This window comes from Salmo salar, chromosome 09 (assembly GCF_965601325.2).
Source record: "Salmo salar chromosome 09, fSalSal1, whole genome shotgun sequence".
Taxonomy (NCBI): domain Eukaryota; kingdom Metazoa; phylum Chordata; class Actinopteri; order Salmoniformes; family Salmonidae; genus Salmo; species Salmo salar.
In genome coordinates this window covers 142,267,180-142,286,103 of record NC_138299.1, presented here as the reverse complement: position 1 = coordinate 142,286,103, position 18,924 = coordinate 142,267,180, and the positions used below count along the sequence as shown (strand labels likewise).

Sequence of the window (18,924 nt, the reverse complement as noted above, 5' to 3'; positions counted from 1 at the left end):
AAACAGGATGCACCTGAGCTCAATTTCGAGTCTCATAGCAAAGGGTCTGAATACTTATGTAAATAAGGTATTTTAAATGAGCAAACATTTAAAAAAAAGTTTTTTCTTTGTTGTTATGAGGTATTGTCTGAGGAAAATGTTGACAGTTGTTGCTATAGCAGCACTGTCCTCATAAGAGCACAATCACAGAGACTTTATATAGTTATGTGTTTAATAAACACGTCAGATTACCACTCATCATTTTGTGCTAGCTTAAAGGCCCCACGCAGTGCACCTTGCACCCACACAGTGCACCTCTCACCTCTCACCCTTTCTCTTTTTATCTGGTCTCTCATTCACGTCAGGGCATTTTGGTGTTTTTTATTCTGCTGTTTTTGATTTTGCTCCTTCTATCTGACACGTCTATTACCCTTTTGGAACAGAGCTTTCACAGGTCAAGGCCTGGAACCATCTTCTGTCACCCAACATTCACCAATCGTACTCTGGAATTCCAGCTGATGGATTCTGACATATATTGGACTCAGTGTTAATTGTCTGTCATTTCATATATACAGTCTTTACTTTTTCCATGTTAGATTAACAGCCCGGAAAACTGACTTCTGTTTCTTCCCTTCCTGGGGGAAGGTACTGTAGTTGATAAGATTTTGTATGGAGGGACATGGAGGCATATCACTTAAGTGTTTTTATATGAGAGTAAACTCAGTGAAGTGACGTTGAGACATATCTCTGGGTTTTATATGAGAATAAACTATGCAGAGTGACATGGAGGCATATCTCTTAGGTGCCATCGTATGATGGTAAAACCTCATTGAAGGAGGCAGGCGGCTTCATCTGACCACATTTCTCTGTCATCCTCTTTACAAGTCTATGTACCTGTATGTATTGATGTGTGTCCTTTACTGAACTGGTCCTCTCTGTGTGTGTTTGTCCATGCAGGTGATGAATGTGAGCCTGTGGGAGGGGGAGCGGGTGACGTTTGAGGACGTGGGGGGTGGGGAGCCCTCTGTTCTGGCCAACGAGTCTATCCTGTTGAAGGGCCTGGTGGTACGCAGCTGGAGCAACCAGATCACCATCCACTTCCACAGCCAGAGACAGACCCAGCCTGGGTCCTTCCTGTTCAGATACCAAGGTAAGACCCGAGGGCAACCAAACGCTAAGCACTAGCACAACCACCAACCAAGCACCACAGCACAGCACTAGACCATCAACCTAATCAAATACTGCACAACAACAAACCAAGTTTCAGAATGTGAGTTGTAACCAATGTGAAGTGACAATATAGACAGGGACTGAGAGGTTGATTTATCCTATCCTCCCTCCCCTCCTCCAGCAGCCTCCTCCTGTACACTGGGGCTCGCCCTCCTGTACACTGGGGCTCGCCCTCCTGTACACTGGGGCTCACCCTCCTGTACACTGGGGCTCGCCCTCCTGTACACTGGGGCTCACCCTCCTGTACACTGGGGCTCGCCCTCCTGTACACTGGGGCTCACCCTCCTGTACACTGGGGCTCGCCCTCCTGTACACTGGGGCTCACCCTCCTGTACACTGGGGCTCACCCTCCTGTACACTGGGGCTCACCCTCCTGTACACTGGGGCTCGCCCTCCTGTACACTGGGGCTCGCCCTCCTGTACACTGGGGCTCGCCCTCCTGTACACTGGGGCTCGCCCTCCTGTACACTGGGGCTCGCCCTCCTGTACACTGGGGCTCGCCCTCCTGTACACTGGGGCTCGCCCTCCTGTACACTGGGGCTCACCCTCCTGTACACTGGGGCTCGCCCTCCTGTACACTGGGGCTCACCCTCCTGTACACTGGGGCTCGCCCTCCTGTACACTGGGGCTCACCCTCCTGTACACTGGGGCTCACCCTCCTGTACACTGGGGCTCACCCTCCTGTACACTGGGGCTCACCCTCCTGTTATCCCTTGTCAACATAATGTGCTCATGTTAGCCACAAAATAACACCGCTGTCAATTGGCAGTATAATCGGGTGGGGAAATTGCTGTGACGCTGCTCTTCTAATTGTCATTTACCAGACATGTCAGAAGGAGACTGCATGCAGTTATGAGCCCTGTTGCTTACACATTGTGGTAAAATAGAAAAGCAACTTTACAAATATTTTTTTCAGATTCTTTTGTTTTTGTGAGTTAATGAACTGTGGCAGGTTTGTAAATGGGGTAGTGCCATTCCGAACAATGCCTAGATTACCGGTTGAATAAGAATTGCATTTCCTGCTCATCCATCTCTCTCTGAATCATGCTATGCCCCCCTCCTCTCTCTCTCCTTCTCTCTTTTCCTCTCTCTCTCTTCTTAGCGAGTTGTGTGGGTGGTATTCACCACCCAGTGAGGGGGACCTTCATGGCTTTCTGTGGCAGGCTTCAGCTGCTCTATTAAATAGCATGGCAATCATACGGCAGGGCACGGCGCAGCGCCACCGATAATAACTTTCTGCTTCTTTACAAAACTTCCAATTACCTGACACAGTGGTCCCCCCACCACCATCCCCCTACCCCCACCCCCATCCCCCCACCCCCTCCTCTGCTCGACCTGTTTGATATTCTCTGAGCAGCGCGTCGTGCTGATCTAGGCTGGCTATATGAGGGTGGCCTATAACTATTTTCCCCTGTCTGTGACGTACAGTATGGTGCGTTCTGTAGCAGACAGAAATAAAATAACTTAGGGAGAGTAATTTGATGACATCTGGTATGTTCATAGAGGGAATCTCTTCTTCTTTTTCTCTGTCTCTTTATCTCCCTCTCGCTCTCTTCCTCTCTCTCACTCCCTCCCTTCCTCGCTCAATGTTAATAATAAAAAAATTGGTTCTCGGGGCATGCTGAGTAATTAGCATATAATGGGGTCACCTTAATCACAAGTGCATTAAATCTCAATGAAACACTGCCTGGAAACAAATTGACTTCCCATTAGAATACATCAAATTTAAGTTATGGATACATAAATCAAGTAGTCAGCCATCTTTCTGCATGCCTCTGGCAGAATGAGAGTTATCCTACACTAAGACAGTGCTTGGTTAGGGGAATTGTTTGCTCAAATACCAATATTCATGGTTTTCCACTTACTTTGGCCTTTGCAGTTTTTTTCTTTTGGTATAGGCTGCCTATACAAGCTCTGAAGGCAAAACATTGCTCTTCTAATTGCTTTGGAGTCACTTTGAGGACATTGTCAGGCTTTTAAGAGCATACTACAATGTTCCCTGTTAGCTTCCATACATTTCTAATCCAAGGAGGCTCTTGATTTGTTCAGAAAGATATGTAATTTGATATTTAACACTTAAACACCAACGTCTATGTTAATAACATTTCATCTCAAAGTAAGATAAAGTCTGATTATCTGCTAGGTGACATAAGCAGGAGAGGGAGAGTGGTAACATGTTCATTTATACACCTTGACAGTTTTACGTGTATTGAGATGATTGCTCTGATATTACAATCTCTTTGCTCTGCAAAGCACCTTGTCCCGTAATGAGGTGTGGAGAATGTGATCAGACAACCAGTGAGCAGGAGACTGATTTGTTTTAAAGATGGAAACCAGGCTAGTGTCTGTGATTAAATCATGCATCATCATCACCTCAGCCCCGCTCAAGGTCCTAAACGACATCATAACCGCCATCGATAAGAGACATTACTGTGCAGCCGTATTCATCGACCTGGCCAAGGCTTTCGACTCTGTCAATCACCACATTCTTATTGGCAGACTCGACAGCCTTGGTTTCTCAAATGATTGCCTCGCCTGGTTTACCAACTACTTCTCTGACAGAGTTCAGTGTGTCAAATTGGAGGGCCTGTTGTCCGGACCTCTGGCAGTCTCTATGGGGTGCCACAGGGTTCAATTCTCGGGCCGACTCTCTTCTCTGTATACATCAATGATGTCGCTCTTGCTGCTGGTAATTCTCTGATCCACTTCTACGCAGACGACACCATTCTGTATACTTCTGGCCCCTCTTTAGACACTGTTAACAAACCTCCAGACGAGCTTCAATGCCATACACCTCTCCTTCCGTGGCCTCCAACTGCTCTTAAACGCAAGTAAAACTAAATGCATGCTATTCAATTGATCACTGCCCACACCTGCTCGCCCGTCCAGCATCACTACTCTGGATGGCTCTGACTTAGAATACGTGGACAACTACAAATACCTGGGTATCTGGTTAGACTGTAAACTCTCCTTCCAGACTCACATTAAGCATCTCCAATCCAAAATGTAATCTACAATCGGCTTCCTATATTGCAACAAAGCATCCTTCACTCATGCTGCCAAACATACCCTCGTAAAACTGACCATCCTACCGATCCTTGACTTCGGTGATGTCATCTATAAAATAGCCTCCAACACTCTACTCAACAAACTGGATGCAGTCTATCACAGTGCCATCCGTTTTGTCACCAAATCCCCATATACTACCCACCACTGCGACCTATACGCTCTCGTTGCTTGGCCCTCGCTTCATACTCGTCGCCAAACCCACTGGCTACAGGTTATCTACAAGTCTCTGCTAGGTAAAGCCCCGCCTTATCTTAGCTCACTGGTCACCATAACAGCACCCACTCGTAGCACACGCTCCAGCAGGTATATCTCACTGGTCACCCCCAATGCCAAAGCCTCCTTTGGTCGTCTTTCCTTCCAGTTCTCTGTTGCCAATGACTGGAACGAACTGCAAAAATCTCTGAAGCTGGAGACTCATATCTCCCTCACTAGCTTTAAGCACCAGCTGTCAGAGCAGCTCACAGATCACTGCACCTGTACATAGCCCATCTGTAAACAGCCCATCTATCTACCTACCTCATCCCCATACTGTATTTATTTATTTATCTTGCTCCTTTGCACCCCAGTATCTCTACTTGCACATTCATCTTCTGCACATCTACCATTCCGGTGTTTAATTGCTATATTGTAATTACTTCGCCACCATGGCTTATTTATTGCCTTAACTCCCTTATCTTACATCATTTGCACTCACTGTATATAGACTTTTTGTTTTCTTTTGTTCTACTGTATTATTGACTGTATGTTTTGTTTATTCCATGTGTAACTCTGTGTTGTTGTATGTGTCGAATTGCTATGCTTTATCTTGGCCAGGTCGCAGTTGCAAATGAGAACTTGTTCTCAACTAGCCTACCTGGTTAAATAAAGGTGAAATAAAATTTCAAAAAATAAATCTCCTCTGGCTGAGGTAACCGGTGATGAATTCAATACTGTCTTACTAGATCATTCCTGGAGGAAGATTGATCAAACAGTGAATTTTTTATTTATTTATTTATTTAACCTTTATTTAACCAGGAAGGGCTCATTGAGATTTAAAATCTCTTTTTCAAGAGCGTCCTGGCCAAGATAGGCAGCGCCAAGTCATTACAAAAATTACAGACAAACAACATGAAAAACTACAATTAATCTAGTAAAAACCATAGAATTAACAAAGAATATAACAAAATCAAAAACAGCAAATTAAAAACATTGACATGTCAGGGAATCAGTCTCAAGATCATTCATCAGTGATTTAAAAATACCAATCGGGACAAGTTCTTCCAGTTTAAAAGTATTTTGTAAGGCGTTCCAAGACGATGGCGCAGAGTACATAAAAGCCCTTTTACCAAATTCAGTTCGGACATTTGGAACAGATAGCAGGATAAAGTCCCGTGAACGAAGAGAGTACCCACCACATTTCTAAACAATAAAAATGCCCAAATAAAAAGGTAGTAAACCCAGGGAACTAAAGAGCGAGTTGTGTTGATCATTGCGGGTGCTATGAACATTTGTTCAGTATTTATGAAGCACACATATGTAAATGAGTTCTGTATTGGTATTTTTGATTTAAATCAACTAGCCTAGGATAAGTGTAATGCTTGCTCTCCTGTCTTGTCTTATCTATTTTCTATCACCATTTTGAGTACCTTTGTCACGTCCTGACCATAGTAAGATGTTATTTTCTATGGTAGAGTAGGTCAGGGCATGACAGGGGGTGTTTTGTGTTTTTCTATGTTTTGTATATCTATGTTTAGGTTCTAGTTTTTCTATTTCTATGTTGTTGTTTTTTGGGATGATCTCCAATTAGAGGCAGCTGGTCCTCGTTGTCTCTAATTGGAGATCATACTTAAGTAGTTTTTTTTTTCCCACCTGTGTTGGTGGGTAGTTGTCTTCTGTTTAGTTTATGTACCTGACAGAACTGTGCGCTTTCGATTTTCTCTTTGTTATTTTTCCTTTAGTGTTTTGAGTTATAATAAATATTCATCATGAGCAATCAACACGCTGCGCTTTGGTCCCCTCTCTACGACTGCCGTTACAACCTTAAATACTTCTCTCTGTCTCTCTCTCTCTCTTCATGTAGTTTGCTTTACTTCATCATACATCATTAGAGCTGTATGTTAGTCATCTAGTGTAGAAGGCCAGTTCTGAGCATCCATTACTGGCACAGTGTACTGTAGCTCTATTGGCATGGAAACACACTAATGTTTATCAAAGCTTCAGCTACCATCTCCCATTTGGACAACAGTCATAAGAGCAGTAATTACCTGTGGATAGATTTTAAGCAGCAGGTAATAATATGGTAATATCACCATCATCTATCAGTGGAGAGAGTCTTTATTTACCAGCTGCTCTGGGACTAAGATCAATGAAACAAGAGGAAAACAAGAATTAAGTGGAGGAAAACACTCTCCACACAGATTTGGGATAAAAGTTGGTGATCAAGACCTTGTTCCGACACCTCCGCTTGGCAGCTGTTTAGTAACAGCCTTTCAAAGACTTGGGAGAAAGTGTGAAACTCAGCACGAAACCTACCCAACACTTGTTTCCTTTCTTTGTCTCCTTTTCTTCATAACCACTATCTGAGAGTATTGGGGCATCATCATCATTAACATCAAGTTACTTGCCTGGTATTTAGAAGTTAGACACTTAAGAGAGTTAGAGAGGGAGAGAGAGATGAAGAAGGAGAAGAGTGAGAGTGAGAGAGAGAGAGAGAGAGAGAGAGAGAGAGAGAGAGTGTATGTGTGAGTGCCATGCGTGTATACACATACACAAGTTAAAGTAGAGGGCAGTCGGCAGAAACATGTCCCTTCCCAGGCTCCCCTCACCTCTGGTGACGTCTCACTACTGACAGTCACATCTGTCTGTGTCGTCCCCTCGACCCAGAGCTCCACAGGCTTCCTGCCCCCTGGGGTACCACTCCAGCTCCACAGGCTTCCTGCCCCCTGGGGTACCACTCCAGCTCCACAGGCTTCCTGCCCCCTGGGGTACCACTCCAGCTCCAAGGGCTTCCTGCCCCCTGGGGTACCACTCCAGCTCCAAGGGCTTCCTGCCCCCTGGGGTACCACTCCAGCTCCAAGGGCTTCCTGCCCCCTGGGGTACCACTCCAGCTCCAAGGGCTTCCTGCCCCCTGGGGTACAACTCCAGCTCCAAGGACTTCCTGCCCCCTGGGGTACAACTCCAGCTCCAAAGACTTCCTGCCCCCTGGGGTACCACTCCAGTTCCACACCGTGCTCTGTCCCCTGGGTTACAACGCCAGCTCCAAGGGCTTCCTGCCCCCTGGGGTACAACTCCAGCTCCAAGGGCTTCCTGCCCCCTGGGATACAACTCCAGCTCCATGCCGCTCTTTGTCCCCTGGGTTACAACTTCAGCTCCACGCCGCTCTATGTCCCCTGGGATACAACTCCAGTTCCACGGCGCTCTCTGTCCCCTGGGGTACAAGTCCAGTTCCACGGCGCTCTCTGTCCCCTGGGGTACAACTCCAGTTCCACGGCGCTCTCTGTCCCTTGGGGTACAACTCCAGTTCCACGGCGCTCTCTGTCCCCTGGGGTACAACTCCAGCTCCACGCCGCTGTCGGTCTCTCACACAATTGTTTATCAGCCCCTCCATCGCTTTCCCACTGAGACAGTCCGTCTGATGGTGCAAAGACTAGGCCAGATCAGGGCCAACCCAAGACCCATCCACACACATATTACATATACAGTAGACCCATCCACACACATATTACATATACAGTAGACCCATCCACACACACATTACATATACAGTAGACCCATCCACACACATATTACATATACAGTAGATGGGATTAGAATACAAATAACACACTTCTCATTTTATGATTGAACATTCATGAGACTGTAGCCCACACAGATCATAACAGTATTATCTGTATAGTTCTTGTGATTTAATGTGGAAAACAATATTTGTTTCACCCTTCACTCTCCCCTACACCACATTCCCCAGTGTTCCTCAGTCTCCTGCCAAATGCTGCTGTTAGCCTGCCTGCCAGTCATTAGGTCTCTACTGCCTCTCCTGTCAACAAATACATCTCAATTAATCCACTGATGAAATATGGAGAAGGGCGGAGTGGTTGCCGAAACGATCAATAGTGACTTAACTCAGCTTAGAAATTCCTGCCCAATTTCAGCAATACAGGGGTTATAGTTTTGGCACACCCTCTAAGGTCATGTAAGACTAGATGACACTGGTTTTCATAAATAGTGTCATTGGCTTGAACCCACTATCTCTACTGACAGATAAATGTCAAAACAATTCACTGTAATTCAGAACAAACCATGAAGCTTCCAACAATTGACAAGAAGGTCACAGCAATCTTCTATAGACAATTTGGGTCCCGAGACAAAACCAGTTGAGAACCACTGCTCTAGAAGATCATTTGAGGTTAATAACAGACCGTTTTCCATAAGACAAAGGCCTTTTTGGAATTTGCAGGATTTGTAAAACCTGCATTTACAGAACCAGGTAATCAGGCAGGAAAATCTGTTTTTGAGATGGAATTGGAGTCTTTTCACCTACAGTTGAAGTCAGAAGATTACATACTGTCACGGTTGTCATCTGGAATGGAGGACCAAAACGCAGCAGGAATGTGGATGCTCATCTTGATTTATTTTAAAATAAAGTGAACACCAAAATAACAAACACCGAAGAACTCACGAACAACAAAACAGTCTTGTAAGGCTCACACAGGCAAAACAAGAAACAATCTCCCACAAACACTAAACCAAACACATACCCATATATAGGACTCTCAATCAGAGGCAACGAGAAAGCACCTGCCTCCAATTGAGAGTCCAAACCCCCATTAGCCTAAACATAGAAATACAACTAACTAGACTAAACATAGAAATACATTAACATAGAACAGTGCTCAAAAACCCCGGAATACATAAATCAAATACCCTTCTACAAAACCACCACCCCGAACCACATAAAACAAATACCCTCTGCCACGTCCTGACCAAACTACAATAACAAATAACCCTTATACTGGTCAGGACGTGACAGTACCCCCCCCCCCCCCCCCCCCCCTAAAGGTGCAGACCCCGGATGCACCTCATAAATAAACAAAAAAAACAAAACAACAACAACAAAAAATCCCCCTAAACTAAAGGGAGGGAAGGGAGGGTGGCTGCCGTCACCGACGGCACTTGTGCTACACCCCCCCTCCCCAACCCACCTATACCGGTGGTGGTTCAGGCTCCGGCCTACTGTCCTCCAGAATGCAGACAGACTTGATCAGTTTCGGGCCGTAGGCAGACTCCCCTCGTTCCGGATCGTAGGCAGACCTCGTCTGTTCCATACTGTAGACAGACTCATTTGAAACACAGTTACTTATATTTAGTTCTGGATCGTCGATAGACTTACTCAGTTCTGGGATGCTGATAGACTCCCTTGGTTCTGGGTCACAGGCAGACCCCTTCGGTTCCGGGTCGCAGGCCGACCCCCTCGGTTCCGGGTCGCAGGCAGAACTCCTCGGTTCCGGGTCGCAGGCAGACCCCCTCGGTTCCGGGTCGCAGGCAGACCTCCTCGGTTCCGGGTCGCAGGCAGACTCCCTCGGTTCCGGGTCGCAGGCAGACTCCCTCGGTTCCGGGTCGCAGGCAGTCTCCCTCGGTTCCGGACTAGACACTGTTGCCGGATACTCTGGACCGCACACTGGTGCCGGATACTCTGGACCGCACACTGGTGCCGGATACTCTGGACCGCACACTGGTGCCGGATACTCTGGACCGCACCCTGGTGCCGGATACTCTGGACCGCACCCTGTTGCCGGATACTCTGGACCGCACCCTGTTGCCGGATACTCTGGACCGCACCCTGTTGCCGGATACTCTGGACCGCACCCTGTTGCCGGATACTCTGGACCGCACACTGTTGCCGGACTCTCGAGGCTGAGCTGACGCACTGGAAGCCTGATGCGTGGTACTGGATGTGCCAGTCTGGGGACACGCACCTCAGGGCTAGTGCGGGGAGCGGGAACAGGCCGAGTCGGACTGGGTTGACACACTGGAAGCCTGGTGCGTGGTGCTGGTACTGGACGTGCCAGACTGGGGACACGCACCTCAGGGCTAGTGCGGGGAGCGGGAACAGGCCGAGTCGGACTGGGTTGACTCACTGGAAGCTTGATGCGTGGTGCTGGTACTGGACGTGCCAGACTAGGGGTTCGAACTTCCAGGTCAGCACGAGAGGCAAGAACTGGAAAAACTGGGCCATGAAGGCGCACAGGCGGTCTTGAACGCACCTCCTGCACAACGCGTCCTGGCTGGATGGAACTAGCAGCCCTGTACGAGCGGGGTGCTAGTACAGGGCGAACTGGGCTGTGCAGGGGCCTGATGGTTGCCGTGCGTAGAGCGGGAGTAGGGTAGCCTGGTCCTAGGAGGCGCACCGGTGACCAGACGCGCTGCGCAGGCATCCTCCTACCAGGCTGGATGCCCATTCTAGCACGGCATCTGCGAGGGGCTGGAATAACTCGCACTGGACTGTGCGTGCGTATGGGCGAGATTGTGCGCACTTCAGCAAAACACGGCGCCCTCCACTCCATACGGTCCTCCATATAAACACGGGTAGCTGGCTTATGGCTCATCCTTGGCCCAGCCAAACTACCCGTGTGCCCCCCCCCAAAAAAAATATTGGGGGTGCCTCTCGTGCTTCTCCCTCAGCGCGTACAAGGCCTCGTACCTCCGGCTCGGCTGCCTCGATTTCCTCCCGTGGGCGACGGTACTTCCCAGCCTGGTGCCAAGGTCCAGCCCCGTCCAGAATTTCCTCCCAGGTCCATTTCTCCCGCCAGTCCATCTCGAAATACCTTTGCTCCTTACTCTGCTGCTTGGTCCATATTTGGTGGGAGATTCTGTCACGGTTGTCGTCTGGAATGGAGGACCAAAACGCAGCAGGAATGTGGATGCTCATCTTGATTTATTTTAAAATAAAGTGAACACCAAAATAACAAACACCGAAGAACTCACGAACAACAAAACAGTCTTGTAAGGCTCACACAGGCAAAACAAGAAACAATCTCCCACAAACACTAAACCAAACACATACCCATATATAGGACTCTCAATCAGAGGCAATGAGAAAGCACCTGCCTCCAATTGAGAGTCCAAACCCCCATTAACCTAAACATAGAAATACAACTAACTAGACTAAACATAGAAATACATTAACATAGAACAGTGCTCAAAAACCCCGGAATACATAAATCAAATACCCTTCTACAAAACCACCACCCCGAACCACATAAAACAAATACCCTCTGCCACGTCCTGACCAAACTACAATAACAAATAACCCTTATACTGGTCAGGACGTGACACATACACATAGGTTGGAGTCATTAAAACTCATTTTTCAACCACTCCAATTTCTTGTTAACAAACTATAGTTTTGGCAAGTTGGTTAGGACATCTACTTTGTGTATGACACAAGTCATTTTTCCAACAATTGTTTACAGACAGATTATTACACTTATAATTCACGTATCACTATTCCAGTGGGTCAGAAGTTTACATACACTAAGTTGACTGTGCCTTTAAACAGATTGGGAAATTCCAGAAAATTATGTCATGGCTTTAAATGCTTCTGATAGGCTAATTGACATCATTCGAGTCAATCGGAGGTGTACTAGTGGATGTATTTCAAGGCCTACCTTCAAACTCGGTGCCTCTTTGCTTGACATCATGGGAAAATCAAAAGAAAAATCAGCCAAGACCTCAGAAAAAAATTGAAGACCTCCACAAGTCTGGTTCATCCTTGGGAGCAATTTCCAAATGCCTGAAGGTACCACGTTCATCTGTACAAACAATAGTACGCAAGTATAACGCAGCTGTCATACCGCTCAGGAGGAGACGCGTTCTGTCTCCTAGAGATGAACGTACTTTGGTGCGAGAAGTGCAAATCAATCCCAGAAGAGCAGCAAAGGTGCTGTGAAGGTGCTGGAGGAAATAGGTACAAAAGTATCTGTATTCACAGTAAAACGAGTCCTATATCGACATAACCTGAAAGGCCGCTCAGCAAGTAAGAAGCCACTGCTCCAAAACCGCCATAAAAAGGCCAGACTACGGTTTGCAACTGCGCATGGGGACAAAGATCGTACTTTTTGGAGAAATGTCCTCTGGTGTGATGAAACAAAAGTAGAACTGTTTGGCCATAATCACCATCATTATGTTTGGAGGAAAAAGGGGGAGGCTTGCAAGCCGAAGAACACCATCCCAACCGTGAAGCACAGCATCATGTTGTGGGGGTGCTTTGCTGCAGGAGGGACTGGTGCACTTCACAAAATAGATGGCATCAGGAGGGAGGAAAGTTATGTGGATATATTGAAGCAACATCTCAAGACATCAGTCAGGAAGTTAAAGCTTGGTCGCAAATTGATCTTCCAAATGGACATTGACCCCAAGTATACTTCCAAAGTTGTGGCAAAATGGCATAAGGACAACGAAGTCAAGGTATTGGAGTGGCCATCACAAAGCCCTGACCTCAATCCTTTAGAACATTTGTGGGCAGAACTGAAAAAGCGTGTGCGAAGAAGGAGGCCTACAAACCTGACTCAGTTACACCAACTTTGTCAGGAGGAATGGGCCCAACATATTGTGGGAAGCTTGTGGAAGGCTACCGGAAATGTTTGACCCAAGTTAAACAATTTAAAGGCAATGCTACCGAATACTAATTGAGTGTATGTAAACTTCTGACCCACTGGGAATGTGATGAAAATAAATTATTCTCTCTACTATTATTCTGACATTTTACCTTCTTAAAATAAAGAGGTGATCCTAACTGTTCTAAGACAGGGAATTTAAATTTTGAGTGTAAATATATACTACTCAAAAAAATAAAGGGAACACTTAAACAACACAATGTCAATCAAACTTCTGTGAAATCAAACTGTCCAGTTAGGAAGCAACACTGATTGACAATACATTTCACATGCTGTTGTGCAAATGGAATAGACAACAGGTGGAAATTATAGGCAATTAGCAAGACACCCCAATAAAGGAGTGGTTCTGCAGGTGGTGACCACAGACCACTTCTCAGTTCCTATGCTTCCTGGCTGATGTTTTGGTCACTTTTGAATGCTGGCGGTGCTTCACTCTAGTGGTAACATGAGACGGAGTCTACAACCCACACAAGTGGCTCAGGTAGTGCAGCTTATCCAGGATGGCACATCAATGCGAGCTGTGGCAAGAAGGTTTGCTGTGTCTGTCAGCATAGTGTTCAGAGCATGGAGGCGCTACCAGGAGACAGTCCAGTACATCAGGAGACGTGGAGGAGGCCGTAGGAGGGCAACAACCCAGCAGCAGGACCGCTACCTCCGCCTTTGTGCAAGGAGGAGCACTGCCAGAGCCCTGCAAAATGACCTCCAGCAGGCCACAAATGTGCATGTGTCTGCTCAAACGGTCAGAAACAGACTACATGAGGGTGGTATGAGGGCCCGACGTCCACAGGTGGGGGTTGTGCTTACAGCCCAACACCGTGCAGGACGTTTGGCATTTGCCAGAGAACACCAAGATTGGCAAATTCGCCACTGGCGCCCTGTGCTCTTCACAGATGAAAGCAGGTTCACACTGAGCACGTGACAGACGTGACAGAGTCTGGAGACGCCGTGGAGAACGTTCTGCTGCCTGCAACATCCTCCAGCATGACCGGTTTGTCGGTGGGTCAGTGATGGTGTGGGGTGGCATTTCTTTGGGGGGCCGCACAGCCCTCCATGTGCTCGCCAGAGGTAGCCTGACTGCCATTAGGTACCGAGATGAGATCCTCAGACCCCTTGTGAGACCATATGCTGGTGCGGTTGGCCCTGGGTTCCTCCTAATGCAAAACAATGCTAGACCTCATGTGGCTGGAGTGTGTCAGCAGTTCCTGCAAGAGGAAGGCATTGATGCTATGGACTGGCCCGCCCGTTCCCCAGACCTGAATCCAATTGAGCACATCTGGGACATCATGTCTCGCTCCATCCACCAACGCCACGTTGCACCACAGACTGTCCAGCAGTTGGCGGATGCTTTAGTCCAGGTCTGGGAGGAGATCCCTCAGGAGACCATCCGCCACCTCATCAGGAGCATGCCCAGGCGTTGTAGGGAGGTCATACAGGCACGTGGAGGCCACACAAACTACTGAGCCTCATTTTGACTTGTTTTAAGGACATTACATCAAAGTTGGATCAGCCTGTAGTGTGGTTTTCCACTTTAATTTTGAGTGTGACTCCAAATCCAGACCTCCATGGGTTGATAAATTGGATTTCCATTGATTCTTTTTGTGTGATTTTGTTGTCAGCACATTCAACTATGTAAAGATAAAAGTATTTAATAAGATTATTTCATTCATTCAGATCTAGGATGTGTTATTTTAGTGTTCCTTTTATTTTTTGGAGCAGTGTATTTGGCTAAGGTGTATGTAAACTTCCAACTTCAACTGTATATCTGCATTCAATACACAAATGGCTGTCATTGAATTGCGCATATTTTCCACACACGGATGCTTAAGTGGGTAAAGTACTGAATGAAAAGGAGAGCATTTTAGATTGACATGAATTAGTAGCAGACTCAGTAGTGTGGCTGATTTGTGTGGTGGCAGAGGGAGCAGTGGGATTGAAGTCGAGTGTATCTCTGTCAAACTCTTTCAAACATGGCCTTGGTCCCTTGTGGCCGTCTTCAGACACACTTCACATCACAGCCACCAGGCGTGCAGTACGTTAGACAAGCGTCCCCCGACACCCTGTCAGACAGACACGTCAGAAATGCTGCCACTGGACGACGCAAGATTAGGACCCACTGACCCTCAACAACAATCTTTGTTCTCTTGTCTAGTCCTCTCTCTCTCTCTCTCTCTCTCTCTCTCTCTCTCTCTCTCTCTCTCTCTCTCTCTCTCTCTCTCTCTCTCTCGCTCTCTCTCTTTCTCTCTCTCTCTCTCTCTCTCTCTCTCTCTCTCTCTCTCTCTTATCTTTCACTGTTTGGTAACCTACAAGTCTGGTTGCTTATCATTCCCTTGTAGCGAGAACCCCATGTTTAACTTAATCCTTTTTTAATGAAAACCATTAAAATGGTGGCAAATTGATTTCAAACTTACACTGATATAATGATATTTTTAAAATTCACTTTATCCTCGCCCAGTTAATAGTGATCCATCTCCTTATTATTAAACTATCGTTGAGAAGTAATTACAGCCAGAGGATTTCACGTTAACTTAATAGTAGAACAGAATAGATTCTTACTAAATTCAATTACCACCATATTAATGCTTAATAAGAAGGGAAATAGCATGAAATTTAACGGCAGCAAACAGAATTACGTATTCAAAAGAGCCGGTCAAGCATAAACAAGGCATGGACTGATAAGAACCAAGCCCTGCTTAACGACAATAAACGGGCCTTGTCAATGAACACAGCAGTGTAATTATGAATTAACTACCGTTAGGATTAGTCATTTCGTTTTGTAAGGTAAAGGTAATAAAATACACCAAATTCCAAAGTACCGCCAAACTGCTGACTCTAATGCTCTAATGTGTAAGGCACCTATGAAATATAACAACAATAAGCAGAGGAGTCACAGAGGAAGGTTCATGAGAATGTTTGTCATTGCAGTTCCTTGTCAGGGTTGATTAACAGGCCATCTGTGCATCCTGATTCTGGTCTACATATTTCCAAAGCAGAACAGAAGTGAAGACATTAACATGTCCGCCACGCATTATTATGTCTAGCAATAATCATCCCACTAAGAGAGGTAGCATGACCGATTCTCCTCTACTGCCTTTCATGTGTTTGCATCCTAATGATTCTGTCCCCGCAGGTCAGTCTGTGATGATGGGAAGTTTTAAGTCTATTGGTGATAGTGATCCATCCAGGCCACCTCAGAATAACACAAACCTACGGCTAAGCATCCAGCTAATCATAAAATAAACAAAATATAGGGTTCATTTGGTGACTTTTTCTGTGTGAGACTTGAACTCTGCTCGATGCCCAGTGAATGTGGAAGAGACATCAATCAAACCCCAACATTTCACAGACCCACGCCATCTGTGTGTCCAGTCAATCTGTCTTTCAGTCATTCGATGTGAACCTCTGAAGTTCTGCTGTATTTCAGCCCCCTCTCTCTCTTCGGTCCTTTTCTTTATAGACCCCACATCACAATCTCATTAGCATTAGCAAAGACATATAAAAACTGAGGATCGTGGGTTTTTAACTGCAACGGCAACCGATAGTCTATTTTTAATGAAGTTTTTAATGAAGTTATTATATTTGCTGGCAGTTAGCTCCTATAGCAACTCCATGGTGCTCCATGGTGCTCTGCTGTAGTGAGACATTTCATGGATTCACATTATTACACCATACGCCCATTACCGAGAGAGCATGAAAGCATGCTGTAAATTTAATGAAGCATGAGCTTTTTATTGCCTTTGTACTTTTGGCACCTGAGGTTTGAGTGGGATTGAGAGGTGTGTTGCTACTGTAGTATTTCCATGGGAACGAGATAGACGTGTGTGTCTATGAAGTCTCTGTAAGACCAGGGTACAATGTAAGAGTTTGAAGCTATGCAATCAGAAAAAAATGATTTCTGTTCCTGCCTAAAACTTTCTGTCCACTCTTTTTACCATTATTTTAAGTGTACAGCATAAATATGGTACCCTATTTCCCAACATGGGAATATGGCAGAGAGATGCATGCTAGTTGCCAGGTAGATTCAATGTCATTCTCGCATGTGTTTTCTCCTTTCTATGACGGGCAGAAGGACACCCCTTCCACACCACCACATCTTTCATATCCCTTAGGGGCCTTCAGACTCACAGTCACAGGTCTGTAAGGTAATTTTACCCTTCCTTTGCTCTCGCTGTTCCGTGGAGGTTAATGTGAGGCAGCGTTTAATCCAATCTAAACACTGAAACAGATTTCCCATATGCCCCTGTCCTCTCTCCTCAGTGAGCCTGTCACACACGGTTATTCTCAATAAGGCCTGATGAGCCTGGCTGAAAATGAATCCCCTCTGTGTTTCATAATTAATGCCCGTGGATGGTGTGGAGGAGGATGCATCTTCCATTAGGTCATGTAAAATACAGGAGTCTTAATAGCCCATTCGTCTCTGTTAGCGAGCTAGCGCTGCTGCGTTATGAGGACAGGCCTCTCTCTGATTGCAGGCAGAGAAGAGTCAAATGGCTGAGGGGACTGAGGTGACCGCTGTGACGGCAAACTGCCACCCGTTCTGCATTTCTTCTTCTGTCCTAAAACGACAGCACGTCTGGAATTAGTAATGAGACTGGGTGCTTAGCATCGTCTTCAACGTTTGGTTTGGTAGGGTTGTGAATGTATAAATTGTGAACATGTTTAAGTTCTGGCAGAGCAGGTACATGAGGAGGAAAAACTAGCCTGAAAATCCTGTTAACATTTCATTATAAATAGGTTGTGAAAAGGTTGGTAATGTCTTTACCTAGTGGATAGCTTGGGACAATAAAGTTATATCTGCGTTTCTGTCTAAATGTAGTTATTGACATAGCCTTGTTCTGTTCAATGTTCTCTACCTATATAGTACTCTAAATATCCCAGTTCATGTTGTTAAGTTCAAAATAACACAAAATAACAATTGTTGACACCATTCAAACCAATGAGGGTTCATAACTTTAAAGCCAATTATCTCAGAATCAACTTTTTGTAGATAGAACCTTATAGTCCGAAGCTCTGGTAGTGACAAAGTTTTACAGACAACACTGTAAAGTCACAATTTTGGTAAAAACGTGGTGATATTTTGTAGGCTATATTTGGTTCCGCTGTCCCTGTGTGGTGGCCTGAATGTGGACTGAGCGTGTGACTGAGCTCTATGGCCCAGTGTGTACCCTGTCATATCTCTCCGGGGTGTTGAGGGCTACTCAGAAAATAAAGATGGCCATTGAATCTGCTAGTGCTACTTAGCCGCCAGCTAATCTCCCACGCCAGTTGTTCCAACGGCATCGTTACCAGCCGTAGTGAACCCATCTCATTTTATGGCCTCTATAACACAGTGGGAGGAGAAAGCTGTGGAGACAGTGGTGAGGAGGAGGCTGGCTGCTAGTGTGATTTAGTACCTGGTTGGGAGCAGCTTCACGTTAGGCCAGCCTCCAGTGCCCCCTCTGTATTAGTCTAATTGAAACAGAAACAGCAGGGTGATGATGCTATAACAACACCCCCATGCCTTCGCCCCTGAGCCAGGCCCTGCTGTGCTGATACACAATAAACCATAAATAAAATGGATAGCCGAGGGGAGTGTCTGGGCCCTGCTCATTGGCTCATTGACTCAGAGAAGCGCTTTTAGCTTTCATATTGCATGCACTAGAAAGATTAGACAGCCGTCAGCAGCAGGCCTCTCCTCTATCTCTGCACGACCTTCTCCTTCTGGCCTTTTATCGCTGTTGGTTTTTAAGTGGGGGAGGACGGAGTGGAGGAGGTGGTATCATTTAGCCTAGGTCCAACAGGCTGTCCTCAGGACAGACAGGTTCTTACCGAGCCAGTAAGGCCCAGGGAGATAGACCTGGACCCAAGTTTTACTCTCAGAGGAGCTCCTGTGAAGCGTACTGTGACTTGAATTGAATGGTCTGAACTGTACAGTATGTGGCATCACTTCCTCTATGGGTTCCCTGTTACTGTTATCATATCCTCTATGGGTACCCTGTTACTGTTATCATATCCTCTA

General features: G+C 46.2%; 1 protein-coding gene across 1 annotated transcript in view; it reads left to right on the top strand.

Moving 5' to 3' along the window:
• Window positions 1-18,924, top strand: part of LOC106613099 (seizure protein 6 homolog) — a 120,430-nt gene that overhangs the window by 79,333 nt on the left and 22,173 nt on the right. The window contains exon 4 of the mRNA XM_082956382.1: window positions 937-1,129. Within this exon, the coding sequence (XP_082812508.1) occupies window positions 937-1,129 (193 nt within the window). The remainder of the gene's footprint in view (window positions 1-936; window positions 1,130-18,924) is intronic.